Source organism: Salmo trutta, chromosome 22, assembly GCF_901001165.1.
Source record: "Salmo trutta chromosome 22, fSalTru1.1, whole genome shotgun sequence".
Lineage (NCBI taxonomy): Eukaryota > Metazoa > Chordata > Actinopteri > Salmoniformes > Salmonidae > Salmo > Salmo trutta.
In genome coordinates this window covers 13,498,494-13,521,802 of record NC_042978.1, presented here as the reverse complement: position 1 = coordinate 13,521,802, position 23,309 = coordinate 13,498,494, and the positions used below count along the sequence as shown (strand labels likewise).

General features: G+C 47.0%; 2 protein-coding genes across 6 annotated transcripts in view; one reads left to right on the top strand and one right to left on the bottom strand.

Moving 5' to 3' along the window:
- The window catches only part of LOC115158132 (ankyrin repeat domain-containing protein 13C), a 92,461-nt gene extending 77,325 nt beyond the window's left edge, over positions 1-15,136 (top strand). Inside the window, exons 10-13 of the mRNA XM_029706706.1 lie at positions 7,895-7,974; positions 11,991-12,089; positions 12,666-12,766; positions 12,908-15,136. Of these exons, the coding sequence (XP_029562566.1) occupies positions 7,895-7,974; positions 11,991-12,089; positions 12,666-12,766; positions 12,908-13,038 (411 nt within the window). The 3' untranslated portion in view covers positions 13,039-15,136. The remainder of the gene's footprint in view (positions 1-7,894; positions 7,975-11,990; positions 12,090-12,665; positions 12,767-12,907) is intronic.
- Positions 15,137-15,138: 2 nt separating this feature from the next.
- On the bottom strand, positions 15,139-23,121 carry LOC115158133 (serine/arginine-rich splicing factor 11). 5 transcript variants are annotated; one of them, XM_029706709.1, is made up of 13 exons: positions 22,802-22,921; positions 22,119-22,229; positions 21,831-21,964; positions 19,097-19,206; positions 18,887-18,973; positions 17,902-17,951; positions 17,644-17,774; positions 17,402-17,477; positions 17,092-17,205; positions 16,884-16,973; positions 16,642-16,731; positions 16,365-16,530; positions 15,139-16,187 (listed from the first exon to the last, which is right to left on the bottom strand). In XM_029706709.1, exons 2-13 carry the CDS (start codon positions 22,151-22,153, stop codon positions 15,957-15,959), a joined length of 1,314 nt encoding a protein of 437 aa, XP_029562569.1. In that variant the 5' UTR covers positions 22,154-22,229; positions 22,802-22,921; the 3' UTR covers positions 15,139-15,956. The 5 variants fall into 5 exon arrangements, with proteins under 5 accessions (XP_029562569.1, XP_029562570.1, XP_029562567.1 ...); XM_029706710.1 differs by having other exon boundaries at positions 22,225-22,229; positions 22,802-22,878; XM_029706707.1 differs by lacking the exon at positions 22,119-22,229 and having other exon boundaries at positions 22,802-23,121.
- Between the last annotated feature and the right edge of the window lie 188 nt (positions 23,122-23,309).

The window sequence follows — 23,309 nt, the reverse complement described above, 5'->3', positions numbered from 1 at the left end:
AGGTAGGGTAGACAGCCCTGGTGAGTGCAGGTAGAGTAGACAGCCCTGGTGAGTGCAGGTAGGGTAGACAGCCCTGGTGAGTGCAGGTAGGGTAGACAGCCCTGGTGAGTGCAGGTAGGGTAGACAGCCCTGGTGAGTGCAGGTAGGGTGGACAGCCCTGGTGAGTGCAGGTAGGGTGGACAGCCCTGGTGAGTGCAGGTAGGGGAGACAGCCCTGGTGAGTGCAGGTAGGGTAGACAGCCCTGGTGAGTGCAGGTAGGGTGGACAGCCCTTGCGTCTTCCTTACGCACATACATACACACGAACAGTAGATATCCTACGCACATACATACACACCAACAGTAGATATCCTACGCACATACATACACACCAACAGTAGATATCCTACGCACATACATACACGCGAACAGTACGTAGGATGTATCCCTCCACAGAGTTGTCACCACTGTTTATCACTACCCAGCGCTGTCCGTTCCATTCCCCCGAGATTAGAGAAGCCTTGAGTAGTACTTCCTGTCCTATCATAAGTTTCTCATTGTTCTAGCCAAGTCGAGCCAAACACAGTCTTAATTGTTCTCGGTATTTTCTTAGGCACACACACACACACACACACACACACACACACACACACACTTCTCTTCCTCACAGGTCTCTACTGAACCTTATGGGACTTACGTTTAGTACTTTATTATTCATTATACATGCTGCATGAACTAATAATCACTAATAGTTAGGTTTCAGGGTAGAATTATTTAATCATTACATTTAAACATATAAATCCCTTATCAGGTAGACAGCCCTGGTGAGTGCAGGTAGGGTAGACAGCCCTGGTGAGTGCAGGTAGGGTAGACAGCCCTGGTGAGTGCAGGTAGGGTAGACAGCCCTGGTGAGTGCAGGTAGGGTAGACAGAGCAGGTGAGTGCAGGTAGGGCAGACAGCCCTGGTGAGTGCAGGTAGAGTAGACAGCCCTGGTGAGTACAGGTAGGGTGGACAGCCCTGGTGAGTGCAGGTAGGGTAGACAGCCCTGGTGAGTGCAGGTAGGGTTGACAGCCCTGGTGAGTGCAGGTAGGGCAGACAGCCCTGGTCAGTGCAGGTAGGGTAGACAGCCCTGGTGAGAGCAGGTAGGGTAGACAGCCCTGGTGAGTGCAGGTAGGGTAGACAGCCCTGGTGAGTGCAGGTAGGGTAGACAGAGCAGGTGAGTGCAGGTAGGGTAGACTGCCCTGGTGAGTGCAGGTAGAGTAGACAGCCCTGGTGAGTGCAGGTAGGGTTGACAGCCCTGGTGAGTGCAGGTAGGGTAGACAGCCCTGGTGAGTGCAGGTAGAGTGGACAGCCCTGGTGAGTGCAGGTAGGGTAGACAGCCCTGGTGAGTGCAGGTAGAGTGGACAGCCCTGGTGAGTGCAGGTAGGGGAGACAGCCCTGGTGAGTGCAGGTAGGGTAGACAGCCCTGGTGAGTGCAGGTAGGGTAGACAGCCCTGGTGAGTGCAGGTAGGGTAGACAGTGCAGGTAGGGTAGACAGCCCTGGTGAGTGCAGGTAGGGGGGACAGCCCTGGTGAGTGCAGGTAGGGTAGACAGCCCTGGTGAGTGCAGGTAGGGTAGACAGCCCTGGTGAGTGCAGGTAGGGTAGACAGCCCTGGTGAGTGCAGGTAGGGGGGACAGCCCTGGTGAGTGCAGGTAGGGTAGACAGCCCTGGTGAGTGCAGGTAGAGTAGACAGCCCTGGTGAGTGCAGGTAGGGTGGACAGCCCTGGTGAGTGTAGGTAGGGTAGACAGCCCTGGTGAGTGCAGGTAGGGTAGACAGCCCTGGTGAGAGCAGGTAGGGTAGACAGCCCTGGTGAGTGCAGGTAGGGTGGACAGCCCTGGTGAGTGCAGGTAGGGAAGACAGCCCTGGTGAGTGCAGGTAGGGTAGACAGCCCTGGTGAGTGCAGGTAGGGTGGACAGCCCTTGCTTCTTCCTTACGCACATACATACACACGAACAGTAGATATCCTACGCACATACATACACACCAACAGTAGATATCCTACGCACATACATACACGCGAACAGTACGTAGGATGTATCCCTCCACAGAGTTGTCACCACTGTTTATCACTACCCAGCGCTGTCCGTTCCATTCCCCCGAGATTAGAGAAGCCTTGAGTAGTACTTCCTGTCCTATCATAAGTTTCTCATTGTTCTAGCCAGGTCGAGCCAAACACAGTGTTAATTGTTCTCGGTATTTTCTTAGGCACACACACACACACACACACACACACACACACACACACACTTCTCTTCCTCACAGGTCTCTACTGAACCTTATGGGACTTACGTTTAGTACTTTATTATTCATTATACATGCTGCATGAACTAATAATCACTAATAGTTAGGTTTCAGGGTAGAATTATTTAATCATTACATTTAAACATATAAATCCCTTATCAGGTAGACAGCCCTGGTGAGTGCAGGTAGGGTAGACAGCCCTGGTGAGTGCAGGTAGGATAGACAGCCCTGGTGAGTGCAGGTAGGATAGACAGCCCTGGTGAGTGCAGGTAGGGTATACAGCCCTGGTGAGTGTAGGTAGGGTAGACAGTGCAGGTAGGGTAGACAGCCTTGGTGAGTGCAGGTAGGATAGACAGCCCTGGTGAGTGTAGGTAGGGTAGACAGTGCAGGTAGGGTAGACAGCCCTGGTGAGTGCAGGTAGGGTAGACTGTGCAGGTAGGGTAGACAGCCCTGGTGAGTGCAGGTAGGGTAGACAGTGCAGGTAGGGTAGACAGCCCTGGTGAGTGCAGGTAGGGTAGACAGCCCTGGTGAGTGTAGGTAGGGTAGACAGTGCAGGTAGGGTAGACAGCCCTGGTGAGTGCAGGTAGGGTAGAGAGTGCAGGTAGGGTTAACAGCACTGGTGAGTGCAGGTAGGGTAGACAGCCCTGGTGAGTGCAGGTAGGGTAGACAGCCCTGGTGAGTGTAGGTAGGGTAGACAGTGCAGGTAGGGTAGACAGCCCTGGTGAGTGCAGGTAGGGTAGACAGTGCAGGTAGGGTTGACAGCCCTGGTGAGTGCAGGTAGGGTAGACAGCCCTGGTGAGTGCAGGTAGGGTGGACAGCCCTGGTGAGTGCAGGTAGGGTAGACAGCCCTGGTGAGTCTAGGTAGGGTAGACAGCCCTCGTGAGTGCAGGTAGGGTAAACAGCCCTGGTGAGTGCAGGTAGGGTAGAGAGGGCAGGTAGGGTTGACAGCCCTGGTGAGTGCAGGTAGGGTAGACAGCCCTGGTGAGTGCATGTAGGATAGAAAGCCCCGGTGAGAGCAGGTTGGGTAGACAGCCCTGGTGAGAGCAGGTAGGGTAGACAGCCCTGGTGAGAGCAGGTAGGGTGGACAGCCCTGGTGAGTGCAGGTAGGGTAGACAGTGCAGGTAGGGTGGACAGCCCTGGTGAGTGCAGGTAGGGTAGACAGTGCAGGTAGGGTAGACAGCCCTGGTGAGTGCAGGTAGGGTAGACAGTGCAGGTAGGGTAGACAGCCCTGGTGAGTGCAGGTACGGTAGACAGTGCAGGTAGGGTAGACAGCCCTGGTGAGTGCAGGTAGGATAGACAGCCCTGGTGAGTGTAGGTAGGGTAGACAGTGCAGGTAGGGTAGACAGCCCTGGTGAGTGCAGGTAGGGTAGACAGTGCAGGTAGGGTAGACAGCCCTGGTGAGTGCAGGTAGGGTAGACAGTGCACGTAGGGTAAACAGCCCTGGTGAGTGCAGGTAGGGTAGACAGCCCTGGTGAGTGTAGGTAGGGTAGACAGTGCAGGTAGGGTAGACAGCCCTGGTGAGTGCAGGTAGGGTAGACAGTGCAGGTAGGGTTGACAGCCCTGGTGAGTGCAGGTAGGGTAGACAGCCCTGGTGAGTGCAGGTAGGGTAGACAGCCCTGGTGAGTGTAGGTAGGGTAGACAGTGCAGGTAGGGTAGATAGCCCTGGTGAGTGCAGGTAGGGTAGACAGTGCAGGTAGGGTTGACAGCCCTGGTGAGTGCAGGTTGGGTAGACAGCCCTGGTGAGTGCAGGTAGGGTGGACAGCCCTGGTGAGTGCAGGTAGGGTAGACAGCCCTGGTGAGTCTAGGTAGGGTAGACAGCCCTGGTGAGTGCAGGTAGGGTAACAGCCCTGGTGAGTGCAGGTAGGGTAGACAGTGCAGGTAGGGTTGACAGCCCTGGTGAGTGCAGGTAGGGTAGCCAGCCCTGGTGAGTGCATGTAGGATAGAAAGCCCCGGTGAGAGCAGGTTGGGTAGACAGCCCTGGTGAGAGCAGGTAGGGTGGACAGCCCTGGTGAGAGCAGGTAGGGTGGACAGCCCTGGTGAGTGCAGGTAGGGTAGACAGCCCTGGTGAGTGCAGGTAGGGTGGACAGCCCTGGTGAGTGCAGGTAGGGTAGACAGCCCTGGTGAGTGCAGGTAGGGTGGACAGCCCTGGTGAGTGCAGGTAGGGTAGACAGCCCTGGTGAGTGCATGTAGGATAGAAAGCCCCGGTGAGAGCAGGTTGGGTAGACAGCCCTGGTGAGAGCAGGTAGGGTAGACAGCACTGGTAAGGGCAGGTATGGTGGACAGCCCTGGTGAGTGCAGGTAGGGTAGACAGCCCTGGTGAGTGCAGGTAGGGCAAACAGCCCTGGTGAGTGCAGGTAGGGTAGACAGCCCTGGTGAGTGCAGGTAGGGTGGACAGCCCTGGTGAGTGCATGTAGGGTAGACAGCCCTGGTGAGTGCAGGTAGGGGTGACAGCCCTGGTGAGTGCAGGTAGGGTAGACAGCCCTGGTGAGTGCAGGTAGAGTGGACAGCCCTGGTGAGTGCAGGTAGGGGAACCAGCCCTGGTGAGTGCAGGTAAGGTAGACAGCCCTGGTGAGTGCAGGTAGGGTAGACAGCCCTGGTGAGTGCAGGTAGGGTACACAGCCCTGGTAAGTGCAGGTAGGGTAGACAGCCCTGGTGAGTGCAGGTAGGGTAAACAGCCCTGGTGAGTGCAGGTAGGGTGGACAGCCCTGGTGAGTGCAGGTAGGGGAGACAGCCCTGGTGAGTGCAGGTAGGGTAGACAGCCCTGGTGAGTGCAGGTAGGGTAGACAGTGCAGGTAGGGTCGACAGCCCTGGTGAGAGCAGGTAGGGTAGACAGCCCTGGTGAGTGCAGGTAGGGTAGACAGTGCAGGTAGGGTCGACAGCCCTGGTGAGAGCAGGTAGGGTAGACAGCCCTGGTGAGTGCAGGTAGGGTAGACAGTGCAGGTAGGGTCGACAGCCCTGGTGAGAGCAGGTAGGGTAGACAGCCCTGGTCAGTGCAGGTAGGGTAGACAGCCCTGGTGAGTGCAGGTAGGGTAGACAGTGCAGGTAGGGTAGACAGCCCTGGTGAGAGCAGGTAGGGTAGACAGCCCTGGTCAGTGCAGGTAGGGTAGACAGCCCTGGTGAGTGCAGGTAGGGTAGACAGTGCAGGTAGGGTAGACAGCCCTGGTGAGTGCAGGTAGGGTAGACAGTGCAGGTAGGGTCGACAGCCCTGGTGAGAGCAGGTAGGGTCGACAGCCCTGGTGAGAGCAGGTAGGGTAGACAGCCCTGGTGAGTGCAGGTAGGGTAGACAGTGCAGGTAGGGTCGACAGCCCTGGTGAGAGCAGGTAGGGTAGACAGCCCTGGTCAGTGCAGGTAGGGTAGACAGCCCTGGTGAGTGCAGGTAGGGTAGACAGTGCAGGTAGGGTCGACAGCCCTGGTGAGAGCAGGTAGGGTAGACAGCCCTGGTCAGTGCAGGTAGGGTAGACAGCCCTGGTGAGAGCAGGTAGGGTAGACAGCCCTGGTGAGAGCAGGTAGGGTAGACAGCCCTGGTGAGAGCAGATAGGGTAGACAGCCCTGGTGAGAGCAGGTAGGGTAGACAGCCCTGGTGAGAGCAGGTAGGGTAGACAGCCCTGGTGAGAGCAGGTAGGGTAGACAGCCCTGGTGAGAGCAGGTAGGGTCGACAGCCCTGGTGAGAGCAGGTAGGGTAGACAGCCCTGGTGAGTGCAGGTAGGGTAGACAGCCCTGGTGAGAGCAGGTAGGGTAGACAGCCCTGGTGAGAGCAGGTAGGGTAGACAGCCCTGGTGAGAGCAGGTAGGGTAGACAGCCCTGGTGAGAGCAGGTAGGGTAGACAGCCCTGGTGAGTGCAGGTAGGGTAGACAGCCCTGGTGAGTGCAGGTAGGGTAGACAGCCCTGGTGAGAGCAGGTAGGGTAGACAGCCCTGGTGAGTGCAGGTAGGGTAGACAGCCCTGGTGAGTGCAGGTAGGGTAGACAGCCCTGGTGAGTGCAGGTAGGGTAGACAGCCCTGGTGAGAGCAGGTAGGGTAGACAGCCCTGGTGAGTGCAGGTAGGGTAGACAGCCCTGGTGAGTGCAGGTAGGGTAGACAGCCCTGGTGAGAGCAGGTAGGGTAGACAGCCCTGGTGAGTGCAGGTAGGGTAGACAGCCCTGGTGAGTGCAGGTAGGGTAGACAGCCCTGGTGAGAGCAGGTAGGGTAGACAGCCCTGGTGAGAGCAGGTAGGGTAGACAGCCCTGGTGAGTGCAGGTAGGGTAGACAGCCCTGGTGAGAGCAGGTAGGGTAGACAGCCCTGTTGAGTGCAGGTAGGGTAGACAGCCCTGGTGAGTGCAGGTAGGGTATACAGCCCTGGTGAGAGCAGGTAGGGTAGACAGCCCTGGTGAGTGCAGGTAGGGTAGACAGCCCTGGTGAGAGCAGGTAGGGTAGACAGCCCTGGTGAGTGCAGGTAGGGTAGACAGCCCTGGTGAGTGCAGGTAGGGTAGACAGCCCTGGTGAGTGCAGGTAGGGTAGACAGCCCTGGTGAGTGCAGGTAGGGTAGACAGCCCTGGTGAGTGCAGGTAGGGTAGACAGTGCAGGTAGGGTAGACAGCCCTGGTGAGTGCAGGTAGGGTAGACAGCCCTGGTGAGTGCAGGTAGGGTAGACAGCCCTGGTGAGTGCAGGTAGGGTAGACAGCCCTGGTGAGTGCAGGTAGGGTAGACAGCCCTGGTGAGTGCAGGTAGGGTAGACAGAGAAAGTGTTTGGTGGTTGCAACTCTGTTCTTTCCCTTTATGTTAATGTGTTCATATATACAAACACACCTGGTGTATTTATGCAAATGAGGCACATGTCATTTTCTTTATTTTAACACAGAATAAGAACTATTTGCTGTTACAGTAAGAAAATGTATATATGAGTGTATTCTAAGAGAAAAAAATAATGAATATTTCAATACATCCCACCAAGTCCCTGAATTCCATTCGTTATTTGTCCGTGCCAGTAAAATGTTTTATGTGATATAATTCAGTCAACATCTGATGGATTATACAAATTCAAAATGTTTGGAGTGTCTTTATCCATTGTCCAACTGTTGCATTTATTAAAACCTTTTAACGATTTCGATGAACGTTCCTACTTTGATGTCCAGAGAGATAATAACCTAAGGTCAAGGTGCTGGTAACGAGGCTCGTGTCGAGAATTAAGACTGAGTCTGTGCTTTATTGAAATGACCCCTTTTCATTCATGCCGTTTGTGTGCAGCTGTAAAATCATCAAGTTGGTTTTACCACTGGCGGTGTGTTGTTCATGTGGTCAATCCCGCTCTCAGCATTAGTGTTGTATGTGGGCCCTCTAGTGACCCAAATGTGGTTGTGCGTCCTACATTTCATTCACCTCAGGTGGATACAGGCAAAATCTTACAAACAACTCAGCAAAAGAATAATGCCATTTTGAGAAGCTCAAAAAAATCTATATTGAAGTCATTAGCTTGGGATTTTTAAGCTTTTAGTGTGCTGTTTGTTTTGTCTGAATGCGTTTTTGTTTTTCTTTGTAGTCTGACTATGACTTTGTTTATGATATTTGTGTGCTCTGTGCTGATGTCTGACTTTGTTCTGTGTAGATTTCTATTGCCAGGTGTCTGTTCTTGCCACTCATATGTGTTTCCCTCTCTCTTTAGCCTGTGAGGCGACAGTCACTAACTGCCCCTTCAGCCAACACTATCTCCTGGGAGGAATACATCAACGCAGAGAACGGGAAGTATGTGTGACCATCACCTTCTCACACGTACACTTCTTACACGCTTCCTTTCACGAGGGCCCTCTTCCTCATTGTTAGTCTCAAATGTCTACATACAGGGTTAAATCGAATCGAATCAAATGTTATTTGTCACACGCTTCGTAAACCACCGGTGTAGACAGTGAAATGCTTACTTAAAGGTCCAACAGTGCAGAGTTAAAAATGAGATGTAGTGACACGAGGAATAAATACACAGTGAATAACAATAAAGGGTAAAAACAACATGGATATAGACAGGAAGTGGGAAAGCCAGTATGAGGGTTAGCGCTCAGGCTAGAATGAACCGCGGCCGGTATGCGATGGAGAGAAAATATCTGTAGTGTTCGGAAAAAGTACTCAACGCACTCAAAACCATGAAGAGGAAAACCCCAAGGGGGCCGAGATGCAGAAATAATATCATTAATTTAGCAAGTGGAAGTGCAAGGTGCTATATAAAAACAAGGAACCTTATGCCTTCATCAGTGCTGTACAAACAAATGAAGAAGACACACACAGCAGGTGCATAGTTAATTAGAGACTGGCGAATCGGGAGTCAATGTATATGAACAAGGAATATATATATATTATGAGGTAATTGAGGTACCTATGTACATATAGGTAGGGGTAAAGTGACTAGGTAACAGGATAGAAAATACAGTAGCAGCAGCAGCGTATGTGGTGACTGTGAAAGTGTATGTGTGTGTGGCGTCAGTATGCATGTGTGCGCGTGTTATGTGTGTGTGGGCGTATACAGTGTGTGTGTGTGTTGGGTTGTCAGTGTAAGTATGTGTGAGTGTGTGGATAGAGTCCAGTGTGTGCATAGAGTTAATGCAAGAGAGTTAGTGCAAAAAAGGGTCGATGCAGGTCGTCTTGGTAGCCATTTGATTAGCTAATTAGCAGTCTTGTTTAGCAGTCTTATGGCTTGTGGGTAGAAGCTGTTCAGGGTCCTGTTGGTTCCAGACTTGGTCCACTGGTACTGCTTGCCCTGCTTGCCCTGCGGTAGCAGGAAGAACAGTCTATGGCTTGGGTGGCTGGAGTCTTTGAAAATGTTTTGGGCCTTCCTCTAACACCGCCTGGTATAGAGGTCCTGGATGGCAGGGAGCTCGGCCCCAGTGATGTATTGGGCCGTACTCACCGCCCTCTGTGGTGCCTTGCGATCAGGTGCCTTGTAGTTGCTGTACCAAGCCGTGAAATGTTTTGAGAATCTGAGGCCTATGCCAAATCTTTTCAGCCTCCTGAGGGGGAAGAGGCACTGTCATCCCCTCTTCAAAACTGTGTGGGTGTGCGTGGACCATGTTAATTCCTTAGTGATGTGGACACCGAGGAACTTGAAGCTCTCAACCCACTCCACTACAGCCCCATCGATCTAGATGGTGGTGTGCTCACCCCTCTGTTTCCTGTAGTCCACGAACAGCTCCTTTATCTTGCTGACGTTCAGGGAAGGTTGTTGTCCTGGCACTACACTGCCAGGTCTCTGACCTCCTCCCTATAGACTGCCTCATCGTAGTCGTTGATCAGTCCTAGCAACGTCTTGTTGTCAGCAAACTTGATGATGGTGTTGGAATCGTGCGTGGCCACGCAGTCATGGGTGAACAGGGAATACAGTAAGGAACTATGCACATGCCCCTTGATGGTCAGCATTGCGTGAGGAAGTCCAGGATCCAGTTGCAGAGGGAGGTGCAAATTGCAATGTCCGTACTGTGAGATGCCTAAGACAGCGCTACAGGGAGACAGGATGGACAGCTGATTGTCCTCGCAGTGGCAGACCACGTGTAACAACACCTGCACAGGATCGGTACATCCGAACACCACACCTGCGGGACAGGTACAGGATGGCAACAACAACTCCCCGAGTAACACCAGGAACGCACAATCCCTCCATCAGTGCTCAGACTGTCCACAATAGGCTGAGAGAGGCTGGACTGAGGGCTTGTAGGCCTGTTGTAAGGCAGGTCCTCACCAGACATCACCGGCAACAACGTCGCCTATGGGCACAAACCCACCGTCGCTGGACCAGACAGGACTGGCAAAAAGTGCTCTTCACTGACGAGTCGCGGTTTTGTCTCACCAAGGGAGATGGTCGGATTTGCGTTTATCTTCAAAGGAATGAGTGTTACAGCGAGGCCTGTACTCTGGAGCGGGATCGATTTGGAGGTGGGCCCGTCATGGTCTGGGGCGGTGTGTCACAGCATCATCGGACTGAGCTTGTTGTCATTGCAGGCAATCTCAACGCTGTGCGTTACAGGGAAGACATCCTCCTCCCTCATGTGGTACCCTTCCTGCAGACTCATCCTGACATGACCCTCCAGCATGACAATGCCACCAGCCATGCTGCTCGTTCTGTGCGTGGTTTCCTGCAAGACAGAAATGTCAGTGTTCTGCCATGGCCAGCGAAGAGCCTGGATCTCAATCCCATTGAGCACATCTGGACCTGTTGGATCGGAGGGTGAGGGCTAGGGCCATTCCCCTCAGAAATGTCCGGGAACTTGCAGGTGCCTTGGTGGAAGAGTGGGATAACATCTCACAGCAAGAACTGGCAAATCTGGTGCAGTCCATGAGGAGGAGATGCACTGCAGTACTTAATGCAGCTGGTGGCCACACCAGATGCTGACTGTTACTTTTGATTTTGACCCCCCTTTGTTCAGGGACACATTATTCAATTTCTGTTAGTCACGTGTCTGTGGAACTTGTTCAGTTTATGTCTCAGTTGTTGAATCTTGTTATGTTCATACAAATATTTGTTCATACATACACACGTTAAGTTTGCTGAAAATTAACGCAGTTGACAGTGAGAGGACGTTTATTTTTTTGCTGAGTTTAGTCATAGTCTGATTTGCCAAATGCAGGGTGCGGGAGGGCCTTGTATGCGTTTCTGTGTTTGGAGTGAAGGTGATCTTGAGTTTTGTCGCCTCTAGTTGCACATGTCACATGTTGGTAAAAGTGAGGTCCAACGGGATTTCAGTTTGCCTTCATTAAAATCACTGACCGCTAGAAAAGCTGCCTCTGAATGTGCATTTTCTTGTTTGCTTATAGCCCCCTATACAGCTAGTTAAGTGTGGTCTTAGTGCTAGCGTTCGTTTGTGGTGGTAACTAGACAGCTACCAAAAATATAGATGAAATAGTATGGTCTGCAGCTTATCATGAGGTATTCTAACTTGAGACTTCCTTAACATTGGAGATCCCGCACCAACTGTTGTTAACAAAGAGACACACTTCTCCTCCCCCTGTTCAGCTAAGACTCTGAGAAACATAGACTATTACAGTTTTTCAGGTACCGTTGAGAGGATACGGAGCTCTTCCAGTTTGTTCTCGAGTGACTGCATGTTCGTCAATACAACAGAGGGCAATGGTGGTCTATTTGCTTGCTAATGTACTCTCATCAGGTTGCCGCCTCGCCTGTCTCTCTTTCGCTGCCGCTTTCTCTTTTGAGTCCCAGGGATTAGTTCCTGGTCCGGAGGAAGCAGAACGTCCAGAGGTTCTGACTCGTTTAAGTTGGAATGTTTGTCCATTCTGATGCCTTGAAGCTGTTTTCGGTCATAGGAAATGATGCTGGAGACATTATGTACAAAAAAGTTACGATCAGCGCAAAAAACACACAAAATAGGTCATGAGCCCGTAAGACGGCTGCTATCCACCGGAGTGCCATCTTGCCAGGGGGAATGATGGACAGACAGACAGATCACTTATGTACAGTTGTGACAGGGTGGATAGTGCCATTTAAGGCCATTCCCTCTTACCTCATCAGTTAAAGCTGTGGAGAGCTGTTCTACTTCCTGTTGGAGAAACTTGACCCATCGACTTGATGGGTATGGGGTTTCAGTAGCAACTGGTTACTGCTTCCCACTTCCATCACCTAGCAGTGAGTGGTTCCTCATAGAAAATGTGTATTCTATTGTAAGACAAATTATTTTTAAAAATTGCCCAAATTACCCAAATGCATCATACCCATACCATTATTACCACACATTTGCAAAATTCTCCCTCTTCTTCTCCTTCAGAGCGCCTCATCTAGGAAGAGACCTGGTATGCAAAGAGAGCAAGAAGAACTTCAAAGCGACCGTAGCCATGAGTCAAGACTTCCCTCTGAGCATTGAATCGTAAGCATCCTCTTCTGTTACGCCCAGATGAACTTGACGTCTAGACTGACACAAGTAGTTGCCAGACGGGATAGCTTTTAATAAAGTTTATTTTTTTCTTCATAAAGTATTGAAATCTGAGATGAAGATTGTGTGAATGAATGGGCTAAAGAGGTTGATGGACACAGTACATTTATTTATTTGCACCAAAGAAAACACATGATAGAAACAAATGAATACTAAAAAGAACAGTGTGCAGGTGTGGTTGGAAGCCCAAGGGCTTACATGAAAACCACACCACAACAGAAACAATATACAATACATAAGTACAAAAATAAAAAGGTTTGTTAAAACAGATAACAAAACCTACTCATTATAAATGTATAAATGAATTGATCAGTAATCACACCAACAACAAAAATGTTAACCTCACTTTTGGGGTGTGCAGAGGCCTCATTTTCTCATGATTATCCCCGTCGCTAATTGAATGTGCTCGTGACTGTAACTTGCTGTACTCTCTGGCATGAAGTGATGCATGAAATCCATTCTTCATTGAGTGAGACTGAAAGACTGATCTTTTTTGTTGTTTATTTTCAGGTTATTAAACGTTCTGGAGGTGATAGCGCCCTTCAAGCACTTTAATAAACTCAGAGAGTTTGTTCAAATGAAACTCCCTCCTGGTTTCCCTGTCAAACTGGGTAAGTACTATCGTATAGTATACTGCTTAGTGGGAAACATATTCGAAAATATAAGAGATCCAGTTGGACGCCTGCTGACTGGCTGACCAGCTATATTCCCTGATGTTATAACATGTTTCCATTTGTCGTTTCTCCACAAAGATATCCCCGTCTTTCCAACCATTACGGCCACGGTGACCTTTCAAGAGTTGCGCTACGACGAGTTTGAGGAGTCCATCTTCACCATCCCCAATGAGTACAACGAGGACCCCAGCCGCTTCCCTGACCTTTAACCCCTTTGGGTGGACACCAGAAAGGGGTCATCTATGAAAGGGCATTGATATTTCATCAAGTTGTCATCGGAGAAGAAGACAGGAAAAGGAAATTGTACGTGTAATGTTTTAAATGGAAGTGAAAAGATGTAGCTACTATCCAGAGCTTTGTTTGGAGGTTCACTGAACGTTGAGCACTGGTTAGATGCACTACAGCCAGTCAGTACTGGGCTGAGTTGGCCTTGGCAGCAGAGGGGAAGACCTACTGCGCCAGTCGATACTCAACTCTTTGGTACTCCACCTGAAAGCAATGATAGACATGCTAAGAAATTGAATTGTACCAGAGCGAAGTTGTCTTATCCTATTTGACTGGCAGCAAGTGTGGCATTATAAGTATTGCGTATAAGAATTGTTTTCATATTCTACCTTTTTAAACTATGTAACAAACTGTACAATTCAGTTAAAGGAAATGAACCAGGAGTGAAAGTTGTCTGTAGATGATTAGGTACGATTTAAGTACAATGTAAAGGGCTCGATTCAATCCATATCACAGAAGTTCAGCGCCGCAGCTCGATAGAAATGTAAAGTCAACGTGCCCGCGTTAGCAGAGACTGCGTTCATGGTAAACACTGCATATGTCGGCTCAATAGAAAATTACCTTTACATTTCAATCACGCTATAGAGTTAAACGTCCGCGGTATGGATTGAATCGAGCCCTAAATGCAATTTTTAAAGCTAGCAAAAACCAGGCCTTTTCCTTGCGCAAGGTGTAAATACCGCTGTCTTTATTTTGTGTTTTTTTTTTAACTTTCTTTGTGTTAATATGGGTGTAGATGTCTTCTATGACAAGAACAGTTTCTGAAGTTTGATGCCAAGCCTAGTTGATGTGAGTTCACCCAAGAGGTAATTGGTTTGTATCGTGGTGGCAATGGATATTTTTGTACATATAATATTGTGCTGGTAAAAGTCTCCAATTCTCCTTTGTTTTTTGTCTTCATTGTCACACTTATGTGAACTCTTTGTGGACTTCTCCCCTGCAGACCTATGTATGAGCCAAGTGTACAAAGCACTGAGGTCTTACATCCTTGAGTTTTACAAGGACTGGATTATTCAGCAGAGTTTCCGTCTTCAGAAGAACAGCTTTAGTTGAGTCCTGGTTGCTTCTGAACATTGCAAAATGTTGCTCTTTAAGCCCCGTTTATACCTGGTTCCAACATGCATCCTTGTCCTGATTTTGTTCACATTCTGATTGTGCCCACATTTTCAGATGGTGTAAACAATTAAAAGACTCATTGTTATCAGATCTTTCTGACCACCTCCGGAGGTAGGATATCTTACAAGTGTAGACAGATCTGGATAGTGAAACCATTTAAATCATTATCCCTTCTAAAATCATTGACAGGTGGCACCATTGAATTATGGCATCAATATGTGTCTTAAAACAAATCAATATTATTTTGAAAGAATAGCTGTCAAATAATTTGCATATAGGGAGGGACCTGGAACTCTGGTCACAATGCAGACACAAAGGATGGATATTAAACACGTTTTAATTATGTGTAGACATATTTCTGAAAATATGGCCAATCAATGTGGACAAGATTAGGACAAATAACACATGTTAGCACCAGGTATAAACAAGGCTTTACGTTCAAGGAAAAGGTCAAATCCAATAAGCTTAGCTATCTACGCCTTGCTTCAGGAATGAAATAGGACTTCTCTGAAATGGTGCTCATTTGGTTCTGTGTACAACAGGGTTTGCTGAGCTGCAGTGTGATCAATACTGCACCAGCAGCAATAGAAATAGCAGAATGCTTTGTACCCCGACTCACTTCCTTTGTACATTGATCAGGGCCCTATTGACCCCTCCAGTAGTTATAAACCTTTCCATCATGCTTCCACGCCACACTATTGGTTAGTGCTGCAAATGGAAATGTGCTTTCTTCACTTTGTTGTGGGCTGAATGTTGTTTTACTCCTTACCATGGCTTTAGCTGCCAGGTGCTGATGTAAACACGTTTTCATTCATCTACATGCCAGTTGTACAACAAACCTTGTATAAGCCTGTCACTATTTTCATATGAAAAACATTTTTACTAAATTAAAATGTCCACATATAATGAACTTGTGTACCATTTGTTTATTATGCATTTCAAAACTGGTGCAGGCTATCAAACATATCCCACCACAAAACCATAGCTATTTTGACCACGTTTTATTAGACTTTCCTTTGTTAAACATGTAGACAGTACAGGGTGTTCCATCATAATAATCCAAACACTGATTTGGATCAACAGTATATCATCACAGGTGGAAGGGTATGTCTACAACAGTATTAAGCGCTTTACAGATTGAGTCAATTTGTCAAGATTACAACAAAGAATAGAAAGCTGCACTGCACCGAAACCAGAATGGTACCAGGCTAAATACGATTTAACAGTCTGAGTAGGCGAGGGGCAAACAACCTGTCCTGTAAAAGGTTTAAGTACACATAAGTTCAGTGAGTCATTTAGGAGAAAACAGTTCCTCTATGTTCAAGATGGAGAAAATCTTTGAGGCCAAAAAAGGAAATCACTTTCAAAATCCCTCACATTCAACAGGCCCTTCAACTTAAAAGTACAGCAATTTGACATTTTATTTTTTGCAAAAATCATTTGGGACAGAATTCCTACACATGCTCACCAGACACGGTCCACTACAGAAATAAACTGGCTATTTCAAACAGGAACAATATTTTCCCTAACCAGTCTAGAGATGGAAAGTGTCTCTATAACTAAAAACTGTACATTTTCCCCAATAGGACTACAACCCACCAGACTCCCACAAGTATTCATTTAAAAGATCAGACACGTTATCTAGGCGCCTTTAAAAAGACAACGGTAGGGAATGGAGCCTATGTCGGTTCAGTGACATCATCTGGCTGGGTTTCCCTGGGCGTACTCAGTCGCTCATCTCCATGTCTTCCTCATCATGGTGGTCATCTCCGTTCTGTTTGGACTTCTTGCCGCTCTCCCCTGCAAGCTTCTCGTCAGACTCCTGGGGCTTCGGGGGAGACGCAGAATCTGAGTCGCTCTTCCTCTCCTCTTCGTCATCTACCTCTCCCTCTTTTCCACTGTCATAGCCTTGCTCCTCCTCATCGTAATCCCTGGTCACCTTCAAGAGCAAAGCGTTCTGAGCAAGAAAGGAATAAGTGGCACACGAAACAGGTCAAACTCAGGACATGAAAACATTCAGGGTCGGTGTCCCTGTACAGATTAAGCCTAGTCATGGCTAAAAAGCCATTTCGATGGATATTTAACAATACGATTAGAATGAGCCGTTAATGTGGGAAAGTCAGTGGCTGCACACCTTGACATCTCCTTTCTCACTGTCAGATTTGCGGTCTCGGTCCTTATCCTTGTCTTTGCTCTTCTTACTAGTGGAGCGTTCTCTTTCGTCTCGGCTCCGATCTCTGACGTCTTTCCTCTCCCGGTCCTTCTCTCGCTCTTTGTCCTTCTTTTTGTCCTTCTTGTGCCTGTGGGAACAAAAACTATTGTTTAAATACAGACAGGTACACCTACAGATTACTGCACTGTGAAGCCCAGTGTGGTTCTGAACTAGGAGGACCCTCTTTTGTACCACTCACCTTCTAGGGGAAGGGGACCTGGACAGTTTCCTCTTTGGGGACCTGGACTTCTTCGGTGACCTAGAGGCGCTGCGGCTTCTTCTACGTCTTCTGTGGAAGACCAGATATTAAAGATGGGAGGGAAACCTTTAACCCTACATTCCACTGGTTGTCTTTGGGTTCCTGAAAGGTCTAGAACATCAAGCGGGATCAATGCATTTTGGTCAAGCTAACTAGACTCCTCCTGTATTTAAACCACTCACCGATTGATGCTTCGAGACCTCCTGGTACTGCTGTAGCTCTTGGGCGGCGTCTTGGAGCGCTTCTTGGATTTCTCTTCTTTCCTCCTATCCCTACAAGCAGGAAAAACAATGAAGGCAAAAGGATTTGAAGGAATCCTGAGAGGTACATCATGCACCACATTTCCCCTGATCCCCCGCTGTGAATATAACACTGTAGATGGCCACCCACCTGGATTTGCTGCGTCTACCCCTCTCTCTGGAGTGGGACTTCCGTCTGCGGGGGCTCTTCGACCGCCTCCTGCTCCTCGAGTGGGACCTCCGTCGAGACCTGCTCTTTGATCGCCTGCAATGAGATTAGACTGTTTTTTTTTTACCAGAACTCAGAGCTGTCCCAACTAATCTATGCACTCAAATCACTCAAGGTGCATCATGACTGATTTGTTGATGTTTTCCAACATGCATGTAAAGTGGGGCTAACCTTCAGCACATCCAAAATTGCTGATTTAATTAAGGTATGCAGTTTCTCATCAGCGGCGTACCTGTGACGAGACCTGGACCTCCTCCGCCTCGACCGGGACCTGGAGCGGGAATGTTTGCGCTTGTCGTCTTTCTTATCTGCAAAGAGGAAGAATGAAAGCTCAGGAAACTCCAACGTGACAATACAAATCTGTTGGAACTGACTAACATGACAGCCGTCAATGTCTGAAAAGAGGAATGAGTAATTCAGTCAAAATACACGTGTAATACTGCAACTATGGGGTCTAAATTAGTGAGAACTCACTTCCAGGCTCGATAGCGGCAGAGATGAGTGACTGGGCCTCTCTGACCCTCTTCATGGCCTCCTCTATCTCCTTGTTGGAGTCATTCTTCATACCAGGATTAATCATCATACCAGCAGCCATTGGATTCATCCTGCAATGGTCAAACCCCAGTTAGTCACCCAGAAAAATGACAGATAACTTTTCCACATACTCAATAATAACAATAACAGTTCTTTAATATTCTTTATAAACTGGCCAGAATTGGAGGTGATACTTACTTAGTAGGATCCATGGACTGCATAAGCTTCAGAAAGTCAGCAGAGAGGGTCTGAAATAGAGAACATGAAATTGCATAGCTATATACATTAATGTGATAAGTAGATCAATAGGTTATTATTGGGGGGGGTCTACTAAACTAACATATGCAATTGTTTTAAGATGGTCATACCATGTTTGATTTCATTATTTTATTTTTTTATTGCCTTTACTACTATAGCTCATAGAAACGCATTGAATAACATTCATAAATGCCAAAAACATTATCACAAAATAAATCAGAAGGAATATAGTTTTGAAGTGTCTGTCCTATATCTAGGAGATAAGAAAGCTCAGGAAATGTTTGTTTTTTGGACACGTTTAACACCTTATATTTGTTGCCACAAAACTACCTACATACTTCCATTCATTTGTATTAGCCAGGTCCTGTGACACTTGTGGGGGTGTAGCGCAAAACGGAGAACACAATTGTGTTCGTGAGTCTCCCCTTTCCACAATGGGGTCATTAGTTTGTCATTAGTTTGTAGGCCAAACAATTTGGATGCTACAGACAGAAGTTGGCACATCATCGTTACCGACTTCAGTCGTAAAGCAAAACACAGAACAACCATCGTGTTCGTAGGCATTCCATAGAGTGGAAATATTATTAGTTTGTAGACCAAACAGTAGGAAGCTTTGTGAGAAGACTGATTTTTGTCTCACTGTCTGACAAAGACCGCTGTAGCTCGGCCACTTTCCACCACAGATGCGGAAGGCCGCCATAGTCGGTTGCGGTGGATTGAGACGCAGCCCATGCAAAAAAACAGACATCTCTAGCTTAAACTGACAGATTGAGACGCAGCCCATGCAAAAAAACAGACATCTCTAGCTTAAACTGACAGATTGAGACAGGGATTTTTTTTATTAGGTTACTTACAGGTGAATACTATAACCTACACCCATTTTAAAGTACAGAGAGTTGTGAAATAGAAAGTAGCCATGTCCAACCTGGGGGTTGATGTTGCCAGACATGCCCATGGCAGCCATGTGATCCATGTTTGGATTTCCGAGAGCTGAAAGAGGTACGCCTCCCATCTGCAAGGACAAGGGACACACGTCAGACAAATCTTCCTTCCAGCTACTTTTTTTGTTGTCAAAATGGGGCCTTTGGTTACACAGTTGATAGGTCTCATTTCGACACCAACAGATAACACTTACGGACGCCAAAGGATTTGGAGTGGGGAGAAGGCCTCCTCCAGGCATGCATCCTGCCACGGCGTTCGCTGGTGCCAGCAGTGACAGAGCTTTAGACTCATCAGGAATCACTCCTAGAGAAAAACGCCACAGAATTAGTACAGGTCTTTGCAAACATCCACCACACTCAAACAGAGCCACAAACACACCACCTCAACCTAACTACTCTTACCACAATAGATATGTAGTAAGACATACATTCCATTTTGTGTTGTCGGAAACTGTTGGTCCCTGATTTGCTAAGTATGATTTCAGAATACTACGAGAATAAAGTCACAATACACACTATGGTCAACACTGCCAAGATTGTATCACCTGAACTTGTTTTTTTAAGTCATGAACCAAACGTAAGTAAGCACAGCCAGTTGTCCAGTGGGATGTGCTCTCAAGTTTCATTAGATGTTTTATGAACAAGCGACTCGTGACGGCTGCTTCGCTACAAAGCACACAAAAACATCAAGATACACAAAACAAAGTTCAGGGAAAAGGTAACTACTTTTGCCTAAAAACACTTACCATTACAAAACAAACCAAACAGAAAAAGGCTCAACCAAATTCTGTTTTCTGGGCTTTTGCTGGTGGCTTCTTTCTTCCAAAGAGCCTACAGCACTGTTGATTGGCTACTGTATTCACCAGAGGGGTATACTACGAAGCAAGCTAGATCTACTCAGGGTTTTCTACAGCTAACCAGCATTAGTTAGCTTCACATTCCACCTCCGGCTTCATCCATACTACAAAAGGTGGATATTGCCCGTCCGCCTGCCTCTAACTCTAGCAGGCCTATATCTGCGTGTCTATGTCGCACATGGCTAAGCAAACGCTGACATTTAAAAAAATGCATTCTGTCATTACTAAATGTGTAATGTGATATATAAACATTACTATTTTTAACACAAAAACATTTGATTAATAAAATTCTGAATCAATTGTCTTCCTCAAATGAAGCGGATGACGCAATCTTTGCAAGAGGGAGGGAATCTGATTGAATTGGTCCTCAACTCGTTGCTCAGTCATTTCATTCAGGGTAAGTGGAGTTAGCCTGCCCTGGAGCTGGTTAGGATCTGTTGCCATAGAAATGTACCTGGCTAAAAGGCGAGAGCCACTTTCGTATGACTGGTTATCCTGACTTGACCAAAGTTACTTCGACAACTCCTCAAAAGCGCTTCGTAGGATACCACTCATGTACAGTGTTGTAAAATGTAACTTGCAACTAACAGAAAGAATAATATATAATAATTTGGGGGTTGTTTATATTTCATCCTGTTACTCACAAGTGTGTAATTGAAATGTGTTTATTTTTCTAAATATCCCAATTCCCCGAGGACCTGCAGAGAGTGGGGTCACAGTCACAATTGTACAGCGCCCCTGGAGCAATTAGGATTAAGTGCCTTGTTCAAGGGCAAAGCAACAGACTTTCTTCCTTCACCTTGTCGGCTCTGGTATTCGAACTGGCCCAAACTCTAACCTCGAGGCTACCTGCCGAAGAGTACTGAGTAGGCTCTGACAAAAAAGGGAAAATGCCAGCAAAAGCCCAAATAGAAATGGTTAACTATGTGCCCAATGCTGCAGAAAAAAACTACACAATAGTGAAATAAAAACGAAAATCTTATGAGATGGTCCATGGGTGTGCAATCTAAAATTAAGCTAATTTCAAATCAAACAAGGTTTCATCTTTTCTGAGAGAGAAAAAAAAAACGACACTTGAGAAACAGGATAAGCTGCAGAAGACAAAACTGTTGGGTGGCATTTTCAGCAGGGCCTGGTGTATAGGGCTGAACCAGGAAAAACAACTGTAAAAACAACAAGAAAAGCCTCCGTTAAATGTGTGACTTACTAAACCCGTTCAGAGTCAAGTGGAGAGGATCATTATAAAGCATTTCACTACAACAACCAGTCCTACTTTTACCTGCAGTTAGTGAAAATATATGGGGACAGAGATGCACATATGTATAAAAGGACTGCGAAACAAAGCTATTCAAATTGGGTGGGTTAAGTCCAAACATAAGATAAGCATGTAAATCATAACCAAAATGTTCAGAATTTTCCAGGCCAGTAGCTGAAAGTAGCTAAATGGATGATGGCCGAGTACTATACAAATCTACTCTGGCATGCATTGTCGCAATCAGTTAATTTACTTTTGTATGCTTCCTTTAGTTTATTAGATGCATACCTACTATAGATTGTGGCCTTTAAACTTGGATTACTTTGATCTCGTTTCCAGATTTAAGATTGTTGATATGAGGGATAGGGAGGGCTGTTGGCCCCTGCTATTGCTATGGTTCATTGAGTGGTTATCCTTACAATGAAAAGATGCTTTGGAGATAAAGATAAACTTTCTTTCTCTACAGTAGAACAACAGTGGGAAGGGGCTCAGGAGCTGAGCAGCCATTTATGTGTCTAATCTCTTGATGGCTGTAGAGGACCCTGTTCAGTCTGCAAGGAAGGGGATCAGCAAATGCCTTGTCCATTTCGAAAACCACAACACACAAATTACAGATAAAATAGTTGTTTTTTATTAATAGGCTATACTAGAACCGCAAGATTACACGTATTCCCGTTTACCCCTATTATATGGTCAATCTCTGGTAAGACTTTTGTACTAAATCTTGCTTTAAATTAAATATTGATAAACAAATGGGATTTAATTGAGCTTTGTTGCATGTTGGAAAACGTTAGAAATAGGACAAAGATTACCAACCTTCTGCGAATGGGACGACAATCAGGGCTCTGTCCACAAAGACAGTGTTGGTCAGATGCTGGGACACTCCAACCGACTCAGACTCAAGGAACTTTACAAAACAGACACGTGAAGTCACAGGCAAGGAAGATTCACTGGAAGAAAATACACATTTGTTGTGCAAGAAATACAAAGATTCTCGACATATGGTATTAGAAACGTGGTACTGACACTGTTAGTATACTTTCTTCCTGAAAACATAAATGCTCACTTTCCTAATTAAACATATTTTATGTCTGGTTTAGTTACAATTGGGAAGAGAGAGCAATGAAAGAACGTTGCATCTCTTGCAGTCTTTTCTTGTCTTTGCCATGAGAGCTTCAGAGGGATGATCAAGACGTCTTGTAATTCCTACCTTAACTGCAGTGCAGCCAGGTGTAATTCGACAGGTGAAAAACAGCAAAGCACAGAACAGATTAATTAGCTCCTACTACCCTGCCCTGTTATTCAATGGAGCCATGTGTTTTCACAGTATCATTGTAATTCAAAACAGTTTGATTCGCGACAGTTTTTTTGTCAACTAGTTACTATAGTACTGACTGCAGGATTGATTTATTATTCGATATCACAAGATAACTTACTAGCCAGTTGTTTCTCAGTACAGTTAGCTGGTTAACGTTAGATGTTTCATATAGGCACTGAGGGACAAGAGTTCGCAGATATCCTACTCCATGAGCTTGCTGTAAGCAGTGTTTACTAGCTAGCCATCTAGCTAAATTGCGAGCTCACAGCCAAGTAGGCGCGAGTTTGGCTCCTCTGTATCAGTTGCATGAGCAAGCGCACACTCGTGTGTGCTAACTAATTACTACTAGCTAGGGGTGGACTGAGGCCGCACAGGCCCCAACCTATGTGATGGCCAAATTTGGCAGAATTTTCATGGGAAATGTACGTCGCTACTAGCTAGCTAATTGTTTAATATTCATAATACTCACTCTGGTGGAAATAACTTCAGTTCTTCAATATTTCCAAGAAACCCGAAGAGAGTTCTCATCTGTTCTGAGGTGGTACTCGGAGAGACATTTGTCACCTGAATAACGTTCGTCATTTTCCACGACTAGATGTTAATTTGAAACGCACAGACGTCTAGCTAGATGTAACAACCCAACTAATTTAGCATCTAAAGAACGTAACATATAATTGTGCAGTCAAGCAAGCATAAACAACAATCATTTCCACTGGCTAATGCTACACAATTGAATTCCCACGATCATTAGCGCGCTACCAAAGAATTGTATAACTAAACCAAGATAGACCACAGCCTTTCGTTTCAAACGGGAACAAATGAGTCATATTGGGCAGAGCCAAGCACGAGCTGGCGAAATGCAATTGGCACGTTCTAGCGGACATCTGCATATTTCCGTTATGGAACGCCACCTCTGAAGTGCACATGTGCAATAACTCAATTCGCATTTGCACTCCTTATAATACAAAATTAAAAAA

Excerpts from the sequence above, each read along its gene's own strand:
- LOC115158133 (XM_029706707.1), bottom strand. The coding sequence starts at position 22,914 with ATGACGAACGTTATTCAGGTGACAAATGTCTCTCCGAGTACCACCTCA. Across the intron at positions 16,732-16,883 it reads AGGTCTCGAAGCATCAATCG|AAGACGTAGAAGAAGCCGCA; the intron begins GTGAGTGGTTTA and ends GGTCTTCCACAG. Across the intron at positions 16,188-16,364 it reads GTGAGAAAGGAGATGTCAAG|AACGCTTTGCTCTTGAAGGT; the intron begins GTGTGCAGCCAC and ends TTTCTTGCTCAG.